The 19,443-nt window shown below is 46.1% G+C and overlaps 1 protein-coding gene across 2 annotated transcripts in view; it reads left to right on the forward strand.

The window, feature by feature from the left end:
• The first annotated feature begins 16,910 nt into the window (after positions 1 to 16,910).
• Positions 16,911 to 19,443, forward strand: part of MAN1A2 (mannosidase alpha class 1A member 2) — a 206,864-nt gene continuing 204,331 nt past the window's right edge. For both annotated transcript variants that reach the window (XR_010919333.1, XM_067545975.1), the window contains exon 1: positions 16,911 to 17,634. Coding sequence is in view for 1 of the 2 variants with exons in the window: in XM_067545975.1 (XP_067402076.1) it covers positions 17,327 to 17,634 (308 nt within the window). In the remaining variant the exon portion in view is untranslated. The remainder of the gene's footprint in view (positions 17,635 to 19,443) is intronic.

Consider the following 19,443-nt stretch of genomic DNA (forward strand, 5'->3'; position numbering starts at 1 on the left):
GGAGGTGCTCTGCAATTATGTGGCCTATTTCCATTCCTCCATTCAATCACCTGCCCAGGCAGAGTTCCTCTGGGTCGTGTCTGCTGGCTCCCTAAACACTTTTGAGGAGCAGTCGGTGCTGTCTGGGGTTTCTCGCATGGTGTCCCCCTCCAGTTCCCTACTTTTGACCAAGTGATCCTCACGCCCATTCCTGTTTTTTCCATTTGTTGTCCCCTGTAATTATTTAAGCCCTGGGCTCAGTAGCTACTCCCTTTAGGCTGGGGGATGGACCTTCGGTTGTGACACCCAGAATGCAATAGGTGCTGTTGCCCAGCACTCTGTCTCACACACACACACACACACACTTATATTTATGTTAACTGAATACCCAATATGCCTTTTAAGTAATAATAATGCATAGCTTTTATACCACTTTGCATCAATAGGTCTCAAAGTGCATCACACTCTTGAATGTGTCTATTTTCACAATGCCCTGGTGGGGTAGAGCAGTGTTTTTATTCCCATTTTATAGATGGGGAACTGCAGCACAGAGAGACTAATTAAACATTATCTGGATGCTGTTATAACTTAAAAAAATCAAATAAAGAAAATCATAAGATGTTGACTAACGTCAGCTCAAAAATAGCTGCTCCAAATAAACTTGCCACATTCCCCACCACCTCGCCCTGTCCAGAGATGAAGTACTATCACAATGGACGTTCTTCTATATGCCACTATTCCACTGATAATATTCCTTGTGTCAGGGCTGCTGCTCCAGTACTGCCAATGTTTTCCCCTCTTCGTGTGTGCTCTCTTTAAATAAATATCTCTTTGCACAAAGCAAAGTCAAATTATTTATTTTGCTTTTGTTGCTCATATTTGATCAAGGGACAGATCAAGTTATTTGGATCAGGTTCAGCTGACAGCTTCAGAGTTGTTTTTCCACCCCTATATGCTTCCAACATGCTGCAAATCCCTTATGGTTGTGGGATTTCTTGTTTGTTTGCTTGAGAAGGGTCCCCCCTCCCCTTCCCAGCAGTTAATTTCCTCAAACAGCAGTGTGGAAAAGTGAGGAATGCAGCAAATCTCCCAGATCCCAGGAAGCAAGGAATGTGGGTTGTTGGTGAAAGGTGTCAGCTAAGAAACATCCTGGATACCGTCAAGTTAAAAATATCAGGGTTGTGGAGTCAATGAGTGCATCTACAGGAAAAAGGTAACTCAGCAGCTATTAGGACTTGGAGCATATGGTGAGGATGTGAACTAGAGCGTCAGGATCAAAGGTTCAGAATTCAACTCAGATAATGATGATAATACCTGGCACTACCATACTGCCTTTTGTCTGAGGATATTAAAGTGCTTTTCATGAGGGGAGCATTAGATGTTGCCTCATCTTACAAATGGGGAAACTGAAGGGTAGAGAGTTAAGGGTCTGGCCACAGACATGAGGGAAATCAAGCTGGACTTCAACAGCTGAGTGAGCCAGTTCTTTATACTGGAGACTGCTATCTTCTTGCCACAGAATCTAAGATTTCATTAAAGAAAAAAACCAAAACCAAATTCTCTGCTAGCATGTCTCCATTGACTCTAATGGAGTTATGCCAGCAGATAATTTAGCCCTACGTTTCTAGCCCTTTTGATGGCACCAAAAAAAAAAAACCCCAACACTTTAAAACATGCAGATATGTCTCGTGATCATTTAAATGTCAATGGGTGGTATTTTCAAAAAATGATTAAATGAGTTAGGAGCACCGGCGCTTTTTTGAAAATCCAGCCCAGTATCACTCTTTCATTGCTGAACCACACATGGAATAAAGTAGCATCATAACCATATAATGATCTGCACAAGCTCCTGTGAGTGACTTTTCATTTGACATCACAAGTGCATAGAGCTGGGGCCAAGGGTGGTGCCTGAATAGGGGCTACCTCTTTTTCCTTCATGGTGAAGCAGCGGCAGAAAATTATGCAAGACAGAGCTTTATTTAATGTATTTTTTTCCCTATGCAGTTGTGATGGAGCTGTGCTGATTCCAGGATATTAGACAGACAAGGTGGGCAAGGTAATATCTTGTACTGGACCAGCATCTGTTGGCAAGCGAAACAAGCTTTCGAGCTTTTATTGAACTCTTCTTCAGGTCTGGGAAACTCAGTACAGCAGAGGTAGTACCAGGCTGCTGGAGCCAGGAGACAAGAACCAGGGTCAGAGTCAGGCTGTGATTGGAGGCCGGAGATCAGGAGATGAGACAAGGCCTGCAGTCACAGCAGGCCTAAAGTCTGTGTGGTTTCCCAAACAACCTCCGTGGGCACCCTCCGGGCTTAAATAGGGTGCATGGCCAATCAGCGGGCTGCATGGTACTGTCAGTCTGAGTCTCTTGGGCAGTGCTTCCTGTGATGCCTGCTCTCCACAGAGCTTGCAGGTGGTACCACTGCATAGGCTCCTGGGGCACTTTTGGAAAAGCAGCTGTGCTAGGTTCTAGTCCTCAGATCCTTTCAGCTGCTGGCAAAGACACATGATTTAGAATCAGAAGATATTTACTGCCAGGGGGTTGGTGACATCTGAGTAGGTAAAACTGACAGGAAAAACTGCAGAGGATTGGGTAAAGATTAAAAGTAGGCAGGAATCAGTTTTTCTATCCCCAGGAGAGTTTAAGATTTCAATTTTTTCCTGTCCTGAAACAGGATGAAAAATCAAAATTCCAAAATTTTTTGTAAACTAATAATCCAACAAAAATGTGGATCAGGACAATCAGAATGTTTTGTTTCAATAATTTCAAAATGTTTCATTTCAGTCTTGACCTTTTAAATGTTTCTAACCTTTTTAGTATCAATTAACTAAAATTTCAAACTAAAAAGTCACTTCAAATAGGGAAAAGAAAAAACCTTTTTATATAAAAAATAACAATGGAATATTTCAATATTTTTTATGCTTTTTTCAAAACTTTTTTGAATTGGCAGATTCATCAAAACCAACTCCTTCTTGTGAACAGTTTCAGTTCTGCTGCCTGTTGCCAACCTCTCGTCACCTGTCCAACTGCTCGTGTTTGCTCTTTGCTGTCCTCTGCAGACAAGCGGCTGAAGCATGAAGCAGTGAATCCCAGCCACATGCAAGGAAGGTTAGGAGCCAACCAACAGAAGTATCAACAAACTGCTAAACCCCTCTTGGTATTGAATAGAAACTGAGTACATGTGTACAGTGCTTCAGTATACATAAGACAGGGAAATGCCCATGGTCTCTTGGCAGCTGCTATTGTTATTAAAAGGCAAGTACTGAGAGATCAGATGATATCCTCAACCTGGATGGATGAGAATATAATCTTAAGCATTGTCATTTACTCTGGACAGCAGAAAATAATATCCTTGCCCAAACACCTCCACCCACCAGACTGCTATTTCCAAACTGCCTGGGCCCAGTTCATTCCTGAGCAATGCTGGCTTTTTATCACAGCAGCCAAAAGTCCCCCAGGTTCAAAGGCTATGTAGGTAGAAGAGGTCCACAATCTTTGCCAGGCCCAGCACAAAAATGTTACTGGCCAGAGAGAAATGTGGCCAGAAGGATTGATGTTGCACTGATTCGGTTCAGTCACTGAAGCAGTCTCCAGGCGCAGGGCACTGGATTTGTGATTTTGCGATAGATTTGTGGTCAAGACATTGGGATGGTATGCAGGAGATCTGGACTCCATTCCTGGCTCTTCTGAAGATTTCCTGTGGGACTTTGGGCAAGTCATTTAATTTCTCTGTGCCTAGTTCACAAACTGTAAATGGGCATGATACTTTACTAACTCACTTGTCAGATACTCAGACATTATTGTGATGTAAGCAATTAAACAGATAGCCTCAAACACAACTTACAGTCAACTTCCCTGGCAGAAACTTCAAGGTCAGGCAGGCAATGGTATCACCAGCTCTCCATGGGGGAATGTAACTTTGTTGTTCCAATTCAACCCCATCTCTAACATTTATGTGTTGTGTTTATCTAAACCAAGATGGTAGATTGTTACTAACAGGAACAAGCATGTTGATATTTTCCTGTCCATTTTCAAACTCAGGTATTCATTAAATGTTACTTCTATGAATTATCCCTGAAGTTTCAATTAGAAAAACTCTTCTTCATTTTCTTCCTAAACTTTTGTTGCTTTGCGTTGTTACACATCTGTTGTTCTCCACCCCAGAGTTGGCTACATTTCAACAGAGAGTGAAGCTATTCCTACACAGCACATATAACACATATATCATGATTGTAAAAGACTTGGAATCCTGCTGGGTGAAAGGTACTATAGAAGTCCAAAGCCATTTTCATTCACATGAAGAGAAGATGAAATAGACTTTTACTTAATGAAGGAGCAAGAAAACACAACCTACATAGGCCACTGTGCTGTTCCCCTCCCACAAGATGGCTTCCTCTCTCAGCAGCATTTCCTGGTGGCTGAGACCCCATTTCAAGGTCATTCACATGCTGTCTTTTCCATAACAAAGTATCTTGGGAAACCGGCTGTGGCTATGCAGTTGGAGATGGTTCCAAGCCAGATTTCAGTTCAAATTCCTATTTATTTATTTTCATATGCGAGTTTGGCTGCATGAGAACAGTGTTAGGGTAGGGGTCCTTGGACACCAGTATGCAGAGCTGTCTTTTCATCAGAGACACTGCAGATGACCCTGTAACCTTTTCTATGTTACATGAAGGTGACAAATTTCTCCCACTATGTTTAGATCCAAGAAATTTTATTTGGACTTTCTAAAAGATCCCTGAGCAATACAAAACAAAATGCACATTAAAACATTTAATAAGATGGAACCAGCTTTTTAAAATAAAATATTGGGCTGAACTTCATAGTAAAGTAGCAACATGACTCTTTCATTAAGAAGTAAATCTTGCTCACCTTGTCTATAGATGTAGAGGGTCCTGAACACAGTGGAGCTGGCAGGTAAATTTATTCAAATTATCCATGAGCTACTTCATTAAAAACATTCCAGGGGACTTTCAGTGCCTTGTAAGCCCAGCTTTATTTAATTACATTAATGACTTCATTTTTTAATGTATAAGTGATGCCTGATCCCCAGCATTCCAGAGGGCATATGCAAAATTAATTTATCACATGATTTTCAAGGCAAAAATCTCAAAAACACACTACCCCAACCAAAATCACAGATCCATTCACTTCCCTCTATATCAAGCACCTTAGAATCCTAGAAGATTAGGGTTGAAAGAGACCTCAGGAGGTCATCTAGTTCAACCCTCTGCTCGAAGCAGGACCAATCCCAACTAAATCATCCCAGCTAGGGCTTTGTCAAGCCACACCTTAAAAATCTCTAAGGTTTAAGTCAAACCAAATCTGAAAATTCCAAAAAAGGTCAGTAAATCAAAACAGTCTGTTTTGTGTTGAAAAAAAATGTCATTTGACCAAAAACAAGATGTTTCTGGGCACTTTTAAAGGCCTAGATTCACAAAATAACCAGAGGAGCTGGTGGTGCTGCCCACCTTAAAACTTTGAGCCCAGTGATTAGGGCACTCACCCAGGATGTGGGAGATCCAGATTCAAATAGCTGCTCTGGTGGTTCCTCAACTGCAAGGAACAGAAAGAATGGGAGGGATACATGAAATGAAGAACAGAACTAGTGGCTGCATGAGTAAAGACAGATCAAAGTGGACAAATAACTTCCCAATATTACATCTTCCAATAAGCAAGTGTTAGCTGCCACAAGGTTACTGGGCGGCAAGGAAGGGTGGATTCCGTCAATGGCTAATGGGAGGGAAGGTTCCTATGAGACCATCTCTAATAAGATGTAGTCCACACTATGGAAGAGAATCCCTGTTTCATACTGATAAATAAAAACCAGCACAGCATTGTGGGGTCACTTCAGGATTATGCAGAATGAGAAAGTTCTTATTCAAAGAGAAATATCTGCAAGTCAAGGAGAGGCCTGCTCAAACCAATTGATTTTTATCCAGGTTACTCAAATCTTTTTTATCTGCCTAGGATGGCAAGGAACTTTGAGCCAGGGCCACTTATAAACCCTTTGGTCATGTGATGGAGGCAACAGAGATCTGTTTACCTCAAGCAATAGACTCCACAAGTAATTGTATCTTTTGCAAGAGATTGTGAAGAACCACTAGAGGGCATAAGAAGCACACTTTTAATGAGTGAACTGACGATTATGCAGTTTACATTCAGAAAGATTTAGGGAAGTGATTTTCATATATAATGCATATATAAATAAAAAGACATTGACAACGAAGAAGATGAAGATGCTCTTGCAAGGGACTGAGTGGTTTTGGGGATTATTAATGAGCTTCATTATAGCTAACCTCCAGCCAGCTAATTCAAATGTGGCATAAGTTACCTGTAACTGAAAATTCATAGATTGATAGATTTCAAGGCCAGAAGGGACTATTACAATCCTCTAATCTGACCTCCTGCATAGCACAAGACAAACAATCTCACCCTGTAATTTCTGCACCAAGCCCATAACCTTTTTTATAGCATACAGCTATAGGTTATCTTTTAGAAAGATGTCTTTGATATAAAGGCTTCAAATAAGAAGTGAATCCACCACATATTAGGTAAGTTGTTTCTATGGTTAATTACCCTCACTGTTAAAAATGTGCACTTTATGATCTATCTTTTTCTAGTTCCACCTACCAGCCACTGAATCTTGTTATGACTTCTTCTGCTAGATTAAAGAGTTATCTACTATCAGAAGTCTCTTCCCCATGTAGGTACTTGTAGTCCATGTTCAAGTCACCTCTTAACCTTCTTTTGGATAATGTAATAGATTGAGGCTCAGATGCACTGAAGGAGTTAGTGCCTTAGTTCCTGTTCTAGGTGCCTAAATCCCAGTTTTAGGCTTCATTGTGATTCACAAAACTGCTTCTGAACCCTACAGGTGCCTAAACTCTCTTGGCACCTAAGCTTTTGTTGTGAAAGTTCCCTACACCGTGACGTTTCTGCCTCTGAGCATGTGCGATGCTACCTCACCGTAGAGTGCAGATGCCTACATCTCGCCTCTATCCCAGAGTGATAGACAGAAGTGTGCCTGGCTGAGTCACGTGCAGAGCCTAAGCTGGTAGATGACCTCTGAGCATGCCTGCTGGATAGGGCCCCTCAGACAAGTTCACACAAAACAGCCAGGCGAAGAGAATGACACCTCCCTCATCAATTCTAGCCTAGTGGCTGGGGTATGTACACGGGATGTAGGAGAGCCCCAGTTCAAGTTCCTCTTTCACCTGTGGGAGAGATGGAACTGGAACAGGGATCGTCATTTCTCAGTGTGGGATCTGCCATAGAGGGATGGAAGATTCAAATATGGGGCCCCCTAAGTCTCTCTTGTTGAAGCTGTTGCACTGTGGATAAATAACTAAAAAGTCACTGGAGCAGGGCTATAAAGTCACTCCCATGACTGTTCTCTCTCTCTCCAGCCCAAATGACTCTTTAATTATTTAGCCACAGTGGAGCAGTTTGGAGTTGGAAAGTCCACCAGGGTGGTTGCGGTGATGCAAGTGTGCAGGGCCATTAATTGCCTCCTGCTACAAAGGACTGTGACTCTTGGTAAATGTTCAGGGAATAAATTGATGACTTTGAAGCAATGGGATTCCCGAGCTGCTGCGGGGCGATAGATGGAACACATATCCCAATTTTGATCCCAACCGTCTTGTGATGGAGTACATCAACCAAAACAGCTCCTTTTCCATGGTTTTGCAGGTGCTGGTGGCTCACTGGGCCATTTCATTGACATCAATGTGCGGTGGTCAGGGAAGGTGCATGATACACACATTTTTCGGAACACTGGACTATATAGAAAGCTGCATACTGGGACTTTGTTTCCAGACCAGAAAATTCCAGTGAGGGATGTGGAAATGCTCATAGTGACCCTGGAAGACCATGCCTGCTCCTTGCTCCTGTGGTTCATGAAGTCATACACTGGGGACTAGACAGCAGCAAGGAGTGCTTCCACAACAGTCTCAGCAGATGCCGTGCCTTTGGCCGATTAAAAGGTTGCTGGCGTTCTTGTTTTGGCCAGTTAGACTTCAATGGTGAAAATATTCCGATGGTCATTGCAGCCTGCTGTACTCTAATATTTCAAAGCGAAGGGGGAAAAGTTTCCCCAGGGGTGGACCGCTGAGGGTGATCGGCTGGCTGCTGATTTTGAGCGGCTAGATACAAGAGCAATTAGAGGGACACAGTGGGAGGCTATTTCAATCAGGGAGGCTTTGAAGGAGCATTTTGACAATGATTTCCAGTAACGTGTCTTTATGTGATGCCTTTGGCCAGATAATGTTTACTTGCTGCCTTGAATAACCCCTGTAATGGTTGCTTGCAGAGTGTTAATTGTTAATTGTACTAAGCAAATATTCCTACCTATGCCGCTGTGTTTGAATGTTAGCACTGGCTGACGTGTGTGTGACACAAATAAAGACTCATTTTATTTCAAAGACTCAAGTTTAATAACAAGACAAAGCACAAATTTTGGTCAAGCAGGACAGTGTCACGGTTAGGGCTCTCACATCTGTGTGTAACTCCAGCTGTCATTTGGGATACCAGTCCCTAGGCATAGAGTGCAAAAGGTATTGTGAGAAAGTGGGAACAAGCGAGGAATGGAGTTGTGAAGTTTGGGGAGGGCATGGAGCAGAGTTCTTTAGTGGTTGCAAGGGGAGTCATGCATGGATGTGCTCAGATTGCTGGTAATGAGGGTCTTCATCATCTCTGTCTGGCCCTCCAATAGCTTTATCATTGACTCCTGCCTCTGCAACTTGAGACCATTGCTCCTTGTTCTGTCATCTGCCACCACTGAGAACAGCCTAGCTCCATCCTCCCTGGAACCCTTGGACAAGTAGTTGAAGGCCGCTATCAAATCCCCCCTCACTCTTCTGCAGACAAAATAAGCCCAGTTCCCTCAGCCTCTCCTCATAAGTCATGTGCCCCAGACCCCTAATCATTTTGTTGCCCTCCACTGGACTCTTTCCAATTTGTCCACATCTTTTCTGTAATAGGGGGCCCAAAACTGTACACAATACTCCAGATCTGGCCTCACCAGTGCCAAAAAAAAGGAGAATAATCACTTCCCTTGATCTGCTGGCAATGCTCCTACTAATGCAGCCCAATGTGCCATTAGCCTTCTTGACAACAAGTGTACCCTGTTGACTCATATCCAGCTTCTTGTCCACTGTAACCCGCTGTAGGTCCTTTTCTGCAGAACTACTGCCTAGCCAGTCGGTCCCCAGTGTGTAGCTGTGCATGGGATTCTTCCGTCCTAAGTGCAGAAATCTGCACTTGTCCTTGTTGACCCTCATCAGATTTTTTGGCCCAATTTTCCAATTTGTCTAGGTCACTCTGTACCCTATCCCTATCCTCCATCATATCTACCACTCCACCCAGTTTAATGTCATCCACGAACTTGCTGAGGGTGCAATCTACCCCATCCTCCAGATCGTTAATGAAGATGTTGAACAAAACCAGCTCCAGGACTGACTCCTGGGGCACTCAGTTTGATATCGGCTGCCAACTAGACATCGAGCCGTTGATCACTACCCATTGAGCCCGATGATCTAGCCAGCTTTCTATCCATCTTATAGTCCATTCATCCAACCCATACCTCTGTAAGGATAGGGGAGACCATATCAAAAGCTTTGCTAAAGTCAAGATATATCATGTCCACTGCTTTTCCCACATCCACAGAGCCAGTCATCTCATCATAGAAGGCAATCAGATTGGTCAGGCATGACTTGCCCTTGGTGAATCCATGCTGACTGTTCCTGATCACCTTCCTCTCCTCCAAGTGCTTCAGACTGGTCTGGTTCCTGATAGGAGAGGATGAAGGGGGTAGGAAGAAGGGACTGAAGATGATGGAGGGGCCATAGCTTCCCAGAATCAAATATAAACACCAATACTTTGATCTCCAGGCTGAGAAAGATATAACAGCATAGAAAGAGAGGGAAAGCAATAGGCTCCCCAAATAACAAGGAAAACAAGACCACTACGCAGGAGGTGATGGAACAGACTTGATTTTGTGGGATTGAATCAGTGGCAGCAGCGCATAGCACAGACATGGTGCTGCTGGCCTTACTGAACTATAACAGGCAGGCAAGGAGAGCTACCTTCCAGCACCCGCTTGACACTTTTCATTTCCTTGCATCCCACCCTGATATCAAGTGACAGGACCTTTTACCACCTGTCAAGGATGAGGAACCCTGTGGGCCAGTCTGTATTACATCTTGGTTCCACAGCCCGTTGGGGATATTAGCCGGCAGCTCCTTCATGGAGCTGTGAGCACGAGTGTGTACCTGGCGTGGTTCACCCCTCATCCCGATACCTGGCCCTTTTGTGGCATGAGAGAGACCCTAGACGTGTATATCTGGAGTATGCCAGGTTGCAGCCCCTATTCCGGCTCCTCCAGAACCTCCTCCTGAAATTCTGGATGCACTACTCCCCACAACTCCTGATTTTTGCACACCCCATCCACGGCCCCACAGTTGCGGGACCTCCTCATCAATCTCCTCCTTGCTTTGGCCAAGGTGGCCATCTATAACACAAGGGAGAGGATGTTGGCTGAGGAGGTGCTCTGTGACTGTGGGGCTTATTTCTGTTCCTCTGTCTGCTCACGTATCCGGGCAGAGTTTCTCTGGACTGTGTCTGCTGATTCCTTAGCTACTTTTGAGGACCATTGGGGACTGTCTGGGGTTCTCTGCTCGGTGTCTCCTTCAGATTCCCTCCATTTAGCCCTTTAATCTTCACGCTTATTCCTGTTTTTTCATTTGTTGTTCCCCATAATCAGTTGAGTCCCAGGCTCAGTAGCTCCTCCCCTTAGGCTGCGGGAGGGGCTTTTAGCCATGGGTGGGCTTGTGGCTGCCCATGTCCCGGAACCCAAATAGTAGCACACACTTGACCACGACTGGGTCTAATTGGTTTCATGAGTAGGTGTAGGTGGGAGCGGACTGAGAGTTCTTGGCTCTCAACTAGTAGAATAATTAACTCTGGGACAGGCCTCATCCCTCATACATTTTTGGGTCTTGCAAATCTTTATTTTATGTAAGTTTACAGTTAATTTTCCCAAAGAAACAATGTTGGTGGTTTCATTTTACAGAGAGCGCCTGAGTGCTTGCAAGTGTAGAAGAACCACTGGGAAAGGTGACCAAAGATGTTAAATTAGAGCCAGGAAGGGGAGTACAGCTCTGAGTGAGGGTATTATTATACCTGGCACTTGTTGTTACCCTCTCTATCTAGCAGAAGGGTTACATATAACTTTGGTGATTGGGACTGTACACTGTGCATAACAAATATAACTAGGTTGAAATCATTTGCCCCTAGGAAACCACTCATTTTTAGCTCTGTGATCAATTCATCTTTATCTGTCAGAATGAGGTACCGTACAGAATTTCCCTGAGTTGGGAATAATATTTTTTGTGTTAAAAAATCATCATCTATTATTTTAGTCAAATCCAGTCTTCCTGTCCCAGTAAAGCCCACAAGGGGCCCTAATTTCCCACACAGGAGGCAAGTAATTCTCTTTGAAGTCAATAGGCCTTTCTTGTATAGAATTGGGCTCCAGAGGATAGGGGGAAAATGTGTGCCACATTCATTCTCATTTGGTTCCAATCCAAAAAAACCAAAACAATTCTCTTTTGTATGGTATAATAATTTTAACCAAGGGAATTTCCTTCTTCTGGATTGGACTGACTCTTCCTGCCCATAGACTGAAGCTACACTATTGATTTTCTCTTCCTGAATGCACTCGTGAGCTGCAGAGGGCTGCAAAACCCTCTTCTTAACAGCCACCTTTTCCTCCTGAAAGCTGAGATTCTCCTTTACAGTAAAATACATAAATTTCTAGCCCTTTTCTTTGGATCCAGAGCAGATCCCCAAAGGTATAAATTAAGAACTAGTACAAGTTAAGACAGAGAGCTAATTGGCAGTCTACACTGAAAAGGCTGCCGGGCACTGTAATCAGCTAATCATGCAAAACATTCCTGTCTCACAGCAATAACAACAAAAAACAGAACTGAAAATAGAAGAGACAGCAGGCAAAAGTATCAGATAAAAAGCCATTTTCCTTCATGTAATGTTTGTCTGGGGCTGAATTTGGGATGGGGGAGGGAGACAGAGGGACTAGCAAATCTCAAAGTTCATCCCACAGGGTTTCCTGGCAATTGTCCTCTCAGGTAGGGAGAGAAGTGGAGAGGAAGTGAAGAAATGGTTATTTACTGTAACTGTGGTTCTTTGGGATGTGATGCGGATGTGTATTCCACTTAGCTGTGTGCGCACCCAGCACATCGGAGCCAGGAAATTTTGCCTACTAGTACCCGCAGAGGCGCGGTGCTCATGCCTCATGGCCATAGCCCCTCCCGTGGCTCCATGAGGAGTGCAACCCCAATCCCTCTCAGTTTCTTCACGCCAAATGCCCAGAGACTAGACTCCAATTCAGAGGGGACAGAGGGTGGGTCACGGAATACAGATGTGTTCACATCTCAAAAAACAACAGTTACCATAAGTAACTGTTTCTTCTTCAAGTAGACACAGCCGTGTATTCCACTTAGGTGACACACAAGCAGTATCCCCATCGGGTGGGGCTCAGAGTCCATTTAAACAAGGACTGCAGAAGCGCTTTCCCAAAGTTTGCATCTGCTCTGGATGCCACGGTAATGGCAGAATGGTTCATAAACAGGCACACAGCAATTACGGGCCTCAGGGCAGAAGTCAATGGCCCCCCTAGAAAGGGAGACCTGAGGTTTATGACCATGGGCAGAGGGTGAAGCTTCCCCTTAGGGAGACTATCTCCCTGTCCCGCCTCTTCTGCCTGAGGTCCCACCCACACTCCACCCCAAGCTCCGCCCCCCACCCCACTTGGCCCGTTCTCTTCCAAACCCGCTTCCCCCCAGATGGCGAGTGATGGCAGGGGGGCTGAGTGGGAAAGGAGAGGAGCGACGCATGCAGTGAGCGATGGCAGGCAAGCCGAGCAGAGGGGGGGAAAGAAGGGATGTGGCGAGCAGCAAGCGGCAAGGCCGGGTGGGGCCTGGGTCAGAGCGGGGCTTTAGTGTGGGTGGGACTGTGGGTGAAAGAGATAGGACAGGAAGCTAGCCTCCCCAAGGGGAAGCTTCACCTGCCACCCATGGCCAGGGCCATTTTAAATGGCCGGACCCCTGGGCAATTGCCCCCTTTGCCCCTCCCTGTTGGTGGGCTATTCATAAATGTATGTATCAATGACCATTTGGCAGCCTTGCAACTATCCAATAATGAAATGTCACTGAAGAACACTATTGACATAGCTTGTGCTCTTGTAGGATGAGCCCGTACTTGTAGAGGGGGCAGAGATGAAGCCCTTTCATATGCAGTCTTGACGCAGGAGGTTATCCACTTAGAAATAGTCTGTGAAGAGACTGCCTGTCTCCTCATATAGTCTGCATATGAAACAAATAGAGGAGGCAAAGCCCAAAAGGATTTAGTCCTGTCCAGATAAAAGGCCAGACATTGTCTGATGTGTAATGTGTGAAGATGCTGCTCCTCTGGAGATGAATGTGGCTTAGGAAAAAACACAGGCAAATATACCACCTGGTTTAAATTAAACTGAGAGACCACTTCAGACACAAATTTCAGGTCCGGCTGCAATGTCAATTTGTCTTTGGAGAAGTGCGTGTAAGGAGGTTCTGCCATCAGAGCTTGCAAGTCACACTCTTCTCACAGATGTTATCACAAGGAATGCAGGTTTTTGACATAAGATAGGAAAGGGGCAGAATGCCAGAGACTTGAATGGAGATCCCATGAGAGCCGCTAAGACCCTGTTAAGGTCCCACGAGGGAACTGGTTCCTACACCGGCGAATGGACACAAAGAGTTCCTTTCAAGAATCTCACCAACATAGCACTGGAAAACACCAATCTTCCATGAATGGGTGGAGAAAAAGCTGAGATAGCTGCTAGATGTGTCCTCAACTAGCTAAGCATAAGGCCTGATGACTGAAGATGCAACAAATACTCCAAGATGTCTTGAACACTAGCTAGCATTGGCTAAACTCTGAGGGCCAGTGACCACATTGAAAAATCCACTTTGCCAAATAGGCTATCCTGGTAGAGGGTTTTCTACTACTGAGTAGGCCCTGTCGAACACCCACCGCACATTGCTCTTCTTCCACATGGATCAGCCAATCCGCGAGATGCACAGAGCTGAGTGCGGGATGCAGAGTGCAATCGTGATTCTACGTGAGCAGGTTGGGATAGAGGGGCAAGGCTGAATCAACAGAGTGAGAAGGTTGAAAAACCAACACTGCCTCAGCCATGCTGGAGCTTGGTCCAATCCACTTTCAGCTTGAGGATGACTTGTGGAATTATCAGGATCAGAGGAAAAGCGTACAGGAGTTGCTGATTGCCAACTGTATTGGAAGGTGTTGATCTGAGAGCCTGGACTGAGGTCCCCTCAAGAACAGAACAGATGGCATTTCCTGCTGAGATGGTCTGTGAGATGATTCTGGATCCCGGGCAAGTGATAGGCTATCGGACTGATACTCTCATTGGTGCAGAATTGCCACAGCCTGATTGCCTCTGGAGTGTGCTCCCCCATGCTTGTTCACATAATACATCACAGTGGTATTGTCAGTAAATATGTGAACTCCTTTTGATGCAGTCTAGGAAAGAGAGAGAGGCATTGAAGATAGCCTGAAGCTCCAGGATACTGATATGCGGTCTGCCCCAAAAGATCTGTCAGCCATGCCTGTAACATGGAAAAATGCAGAATTTGCATTTTTACAGAGAATCTTTAGTTTTTACATTTTGTGAAAAAATAAAAACATATATTAACTATTAACGAATTTTTAATATAAGTATCAGTGTTACTTATTCTAGTGGTGCCCAACTTTATTATACAGGAGGGCCACATAAACCTAAGCACAATTTTGTGTGGGCCAAAAGATTCTATACTGTTTAATAAGAATTCAGCAGACAGCCTGAGCCGCGCTGCCTGTGGATGACAGCATGAGCTTTATTTTTTGTGCATTAAAAAAAATCAAACAAACAAAAAAACAAATTTCTGAAAATAGAGAGTACAGACACAGAAGTATTTGGCATATGTAAGAAATACAAATTGCAATTCTATACATTTTATTTTTTTTAATGACTGATGGCACTGGTAGGCTTTGAATTTGCTTAAAAACTGTAAATATATCAATAAAACATTGTGTTTAACTGATACATGTACATATACATATTATGGCTAAGGAAACTAAAGTTCAGCATTTCATTTTATTTGCAGAAGAACATGGATTTTTATGTTTTTTTTATCAGAGAATTTTGGGTTTTTTTATCATGAAACACTAGGATCCCTGCTTATTATATAGATTTCCCAGGTTTGGGACCGATTGCACTTTAAAGGGCAGGCTACGTGCGAATATTTTGCCCCTCAAGGAATCAGGTCAGATATGGAATAATTGCTTTGTGATAAGCGTTCACCCACGGGTGAGTATTTTTGTCTTTTATAATTTTTCTGTGTGAGTGTATCTGAGAGCAAAGCGATTGTCTGATTTCACATGTGGTGATAGGCATGTGCAGGACCATAGTTCTTGAAAAGGTAAGCTATAGGGGATATTGATCGTCATAGATGTGGAGCTACATCTGCAGGTTTTGTATCTGTTATTCTGGCAGCCCTGAGTTGATGTGTCCCAGTCTGTAGGGAGCTTGCTTCTGATGATGAGTTTGGCCAGACTGGAGTGTTGTTTGAAGGCCAGAAGAGGAGGCTTGGGAAGGATTTATTTTCCCAGGATGTGGGCCCCATCGAATATGGTAACTGATCACACCTCATACAGGTTCCAGTGTGGGATACCACAAGGGGCAAGGTGCAGGGATGGATTAATGCAGGGGCTTTAGAGGCTGCAGCCCAGGGCCTCGGGCTAAGGGAGGCCCCACAAAAATAAATCTGGGGGGCTGGTGAACCATCTGTTCGGGGAGTCTAACCCCTGGCCCTGCCCCTTCAATCTGAAGCCACACCCCTTCCACTCCTCTCCTGTCAGAGCCCCGCCACAGGCGGCCCGAGCAGGTGAGCACCAGCCACTCCAGGCTGGCCAGGTGGTCCCAGTCCCGGAGCGCTCCAAGCGCCCAGAACCCATGCTCCAGATTTGCCCCGCCCCAACCTACCCTGGCCATCCCATGCCCCAGAGGCCCGCTTCCTCTACTGCCAAAGTGCCCCAGCACCAGGTGCAAACCCAACCCGGCCCCAGGCTGGCCAGTCCACCCCAGCTCCTGGAGTGCTGCCAGCCCACGCCACGCCACAACGCTGCCCCATCCCCAGGCTGGCCGGTCTGCCCCAGGCCCGGCCCAGGCGCTTCCTTCCAGCCCCTGGAGCACTGCCGGACTTGTGCCTCCGGTTCCAGCGTTCCCAGTCCCTGGAGCGCCGCTGGTCTACACCGCACCACAGCGCTGGCCCGCCTTGCCCCCCAGGCTGGCTGGTTTGCTCCCAGACCACCACTGTTCTGGCCCGGAAGGGGTCCCACAAAATCTAATAGCACCGGGCCCAGATGAGAGTTAATCCGGCCCAGGCCCTGTGTGTTCCACGTATACTGTTCTGCTTATAGCGGGTGTGCTCCTTGCCCTGGATTCATTTATAACTACACTGGACACCTTGACCATTGCCACCTGTAAGGGAACCTGCTCTAGCAGGCTGGGGCTGGACAGCGGTACTTTCTCCTCCCAGACTCTAGGGGGCAGCATCAACGCCCTGCCCACTCCCCACCTGGGCCTGGGGGCGGGGCGATGGGGGGAGGGCGGGGCACAGGTCAGTCCGTCCCTCCCCGTAGTGGGCGGGGCTCGCATGGCGGCCGGCCGCTTCCTAGAGACCGCGCCTGCGCGCTGGCAGGTGTGCGTCAGACGCCGGCGCGAGCCGCGCATGCGCCGCGGGCGGGGGGGGGGGTCGGACTGACGCGTCGCCGCCGCCGCCGCTTTGCTTCAAGGGGGGGGGCTGGGCGCGGAAGGAGCCTTCGCCTGGCCCGGCCTCACGCACGCTGGGGAACGGCCGCCGCTCGCCGGGCACGGCCCCGGCGCCCCTCCGGCCGCCCCGGCGCCGAGTAGCTACCGCCGCGCATCCGCCTGCCCGGCCCGGGGAGGGCGGCATGGGGCCCCGTGGGTGCGGGGGTCGCCGGCGCAGCCCGGCCGCTCGCCGTTGAGCCCGTCCCTGCGGGGCTGGTCCGGGCGCGGGACTGGTCCGGGCCCGCGGCGGGCAGGAAGGCGCCGGCGGTGGGGACGGGCGGACGCTCCGGCGGTTGGCTCGGCGCGCGCCTGGCCGGGGGCTGAGGCGCTCCGGCTGGCGCCGTGCGGACGGGCTGCCCCGCTCGCGGCCGGCGGCGATGAGGTGATCAACCCGCCGGGCTGCTCTCGGAGGGACGATGACCACCCCGGCTCTGCTGCCCCTGTCTGGGCGTCGGATACCCCCGCTGAACCTGGGGACCGCCTCCTTCCCGCACCACCGGGCTACGCTGAGACTGTCCGAAAAATTCATCCTGCTCCTGATCCTGAGTGCCTTCATCACCCTCTGTTTCGGGGCGTTCTTCTTTCTCCCGGATTCTTCCAAACACAAACGCTTTGATCTGGGTTTGGAGGATGTGCTCATTCCTCACGTGGATACCAGCAAGGGGGGCAAAAACCTTGGCGGCTTCTTGATCCATGGACAAGGACACGATGAGCACAGGCACAGGTGTAGTATATACGTGTGGTTTTGTGCCTTTCACCTAAGAGAACCATGCCTGATCTTGCTGTCATTTAAGGGACTTATACATGGGAATAGGATTGGGTCCAAAGGAAACCTAAGAAAGGGGACTGCAGCTGGCCTAGCTCTGTAATGTGGTTTTCCTTTTGCTGTTTCCAGGAAAATGTAGCTTGACATCGATAGATAGCATAATTTTCTTCTGGCGAATGTGAAAGTTACGATTGCTTAATTGTGGCTGAAAGTGGTACTGTCATGTAAGGGGCATAATGATTTTGGAAGGGCCCACGAATGGAGAGTCATTCATATAGCCTTGCTCTCACTAACATCAAATGTCTGTAGCATTTATTCTCTGTGTTTCCCAAATGTGTCTGCTTTTGAGTTCTCTGTGCCCTTCTTCCTCACACAGCTACATTTGACACTGTCTGGGGTCCCTTAGCTCCCAGGCCCTTGTCCACCATGATTTTGTCTCTTCAAGCTCTCAACACCTGGCCCTAATTTGTGGCTGTGTTGGACAGGTGGCCCTGTTTTAGCTTCCCAACTATCTCAGCAGAGCAAAGGAAGCAGCAGCTATGAGAACAAACTGAAGTGGTAGTGATTGCAGTTTTTCTGGTAATGGTCACTAGTGGAGGGACACCATAGTTAAGTACCAGAACTGAACTGTTAGTGCTGACTGACTGGTCTAGATGGCCTTAGCGGGCTCTCTGTAGCATCATGCCTCTGTAATATAAGGTTGGGTTGGCCCAAGTTAGGCTTCAGACTTGGATTCTGTAGAAAAACTAGACTTTACAAATTCTCAGAAACTTTTTCTTTTAAATTTCAGATGAAGAATTTTTTACTACATTTAAAAAATAATTCTAGTGCATGGGCCGTAAAATGAAATGGCTGACAAACGAAAGTGAATTTGAGTAGTCTCTTTTCATTGTCCAAGATGTGTGAGTGATACCATTGAACGTATTTATTAATCCTAAAGATATTAGTAACGGTGAACAGTATCTTTTTAAAATTCCCTAAGTTTACAGTGTTTCTCTGAGAGTGGTGTGAAATACACTGCCCTTTCTGCATATAGTAAGCGTTCTTTAAAGGTGATTTGTGCTGGATTTTAAAAAAATGGGGTTATCCTTTTTTGTTACTGTGCAGGCAACCTGAATATAAGGTATTTCCCATCCTTGTTTGTGTCTTATTAAAAATATCAGCAAGGTTAAGCCTGATTATTCTCTGCTATTCATGGAAGACCTGTTAGACATCTTGGAATACATTTATTATGAGCTTTTCTGCCGTAATTGAAAGGGCAGAGGTGCTGAATATTTAACATTTTCTAGAAATTAGTTCTTTTTTAATTAGCCTCTACAGTTAAATGCTACACAAAACAGTTCTAGATATTTTGACTATTAAACCCTCCCAGTTACTTATGTAAGAGGGTTTTACAGGTCGCCAGACCCTTAATGGCAGTTAATCATTAACAGGAGTCCTTACCCAGCATCCTTCTGCTTTGACTGCAGTGGGTCAATGGCCAGGCTTAGTAGCTATTAACTGGTGGTGCCTCCACCTGACTATTTAAAGGAGTCAAGAAGCCCACCATACCTCTCTTTGTGGTTTCAATTATTCCTGACTCTGTACTTACCTCTACGATTTGCCCGATACCTTATACATATACTCTTCTAATAACTCTGTAATGGATGAATCAACAATTAGTGTACGCTTTATTTATAAGGGAAGTACAGAGGAAGCATATAAAGGGAAGGGGAAGATGGATTTAAAGTGGATACATCAGTTACATCATATAATCCACAAGTAACA

Source organism: Emydura macquarii, unplaced genomic scaffold (genome assembly GCF_026122565.2).
Source record: "Emydura macquarii macquarii isolate MOO-44397 ecotype Brisbane River unplaced genomic scaffold, CSIRO-AGI_Emac_v2 contig_1119, whole genome shotgun sequence".
In the NCBI taxonomy this organism is placed as follows: domain Eukaryota; kingdom Metazoa; phylum Chordata; order Testudines; family Chelidae; genus Emydura; species Emydura macquarii.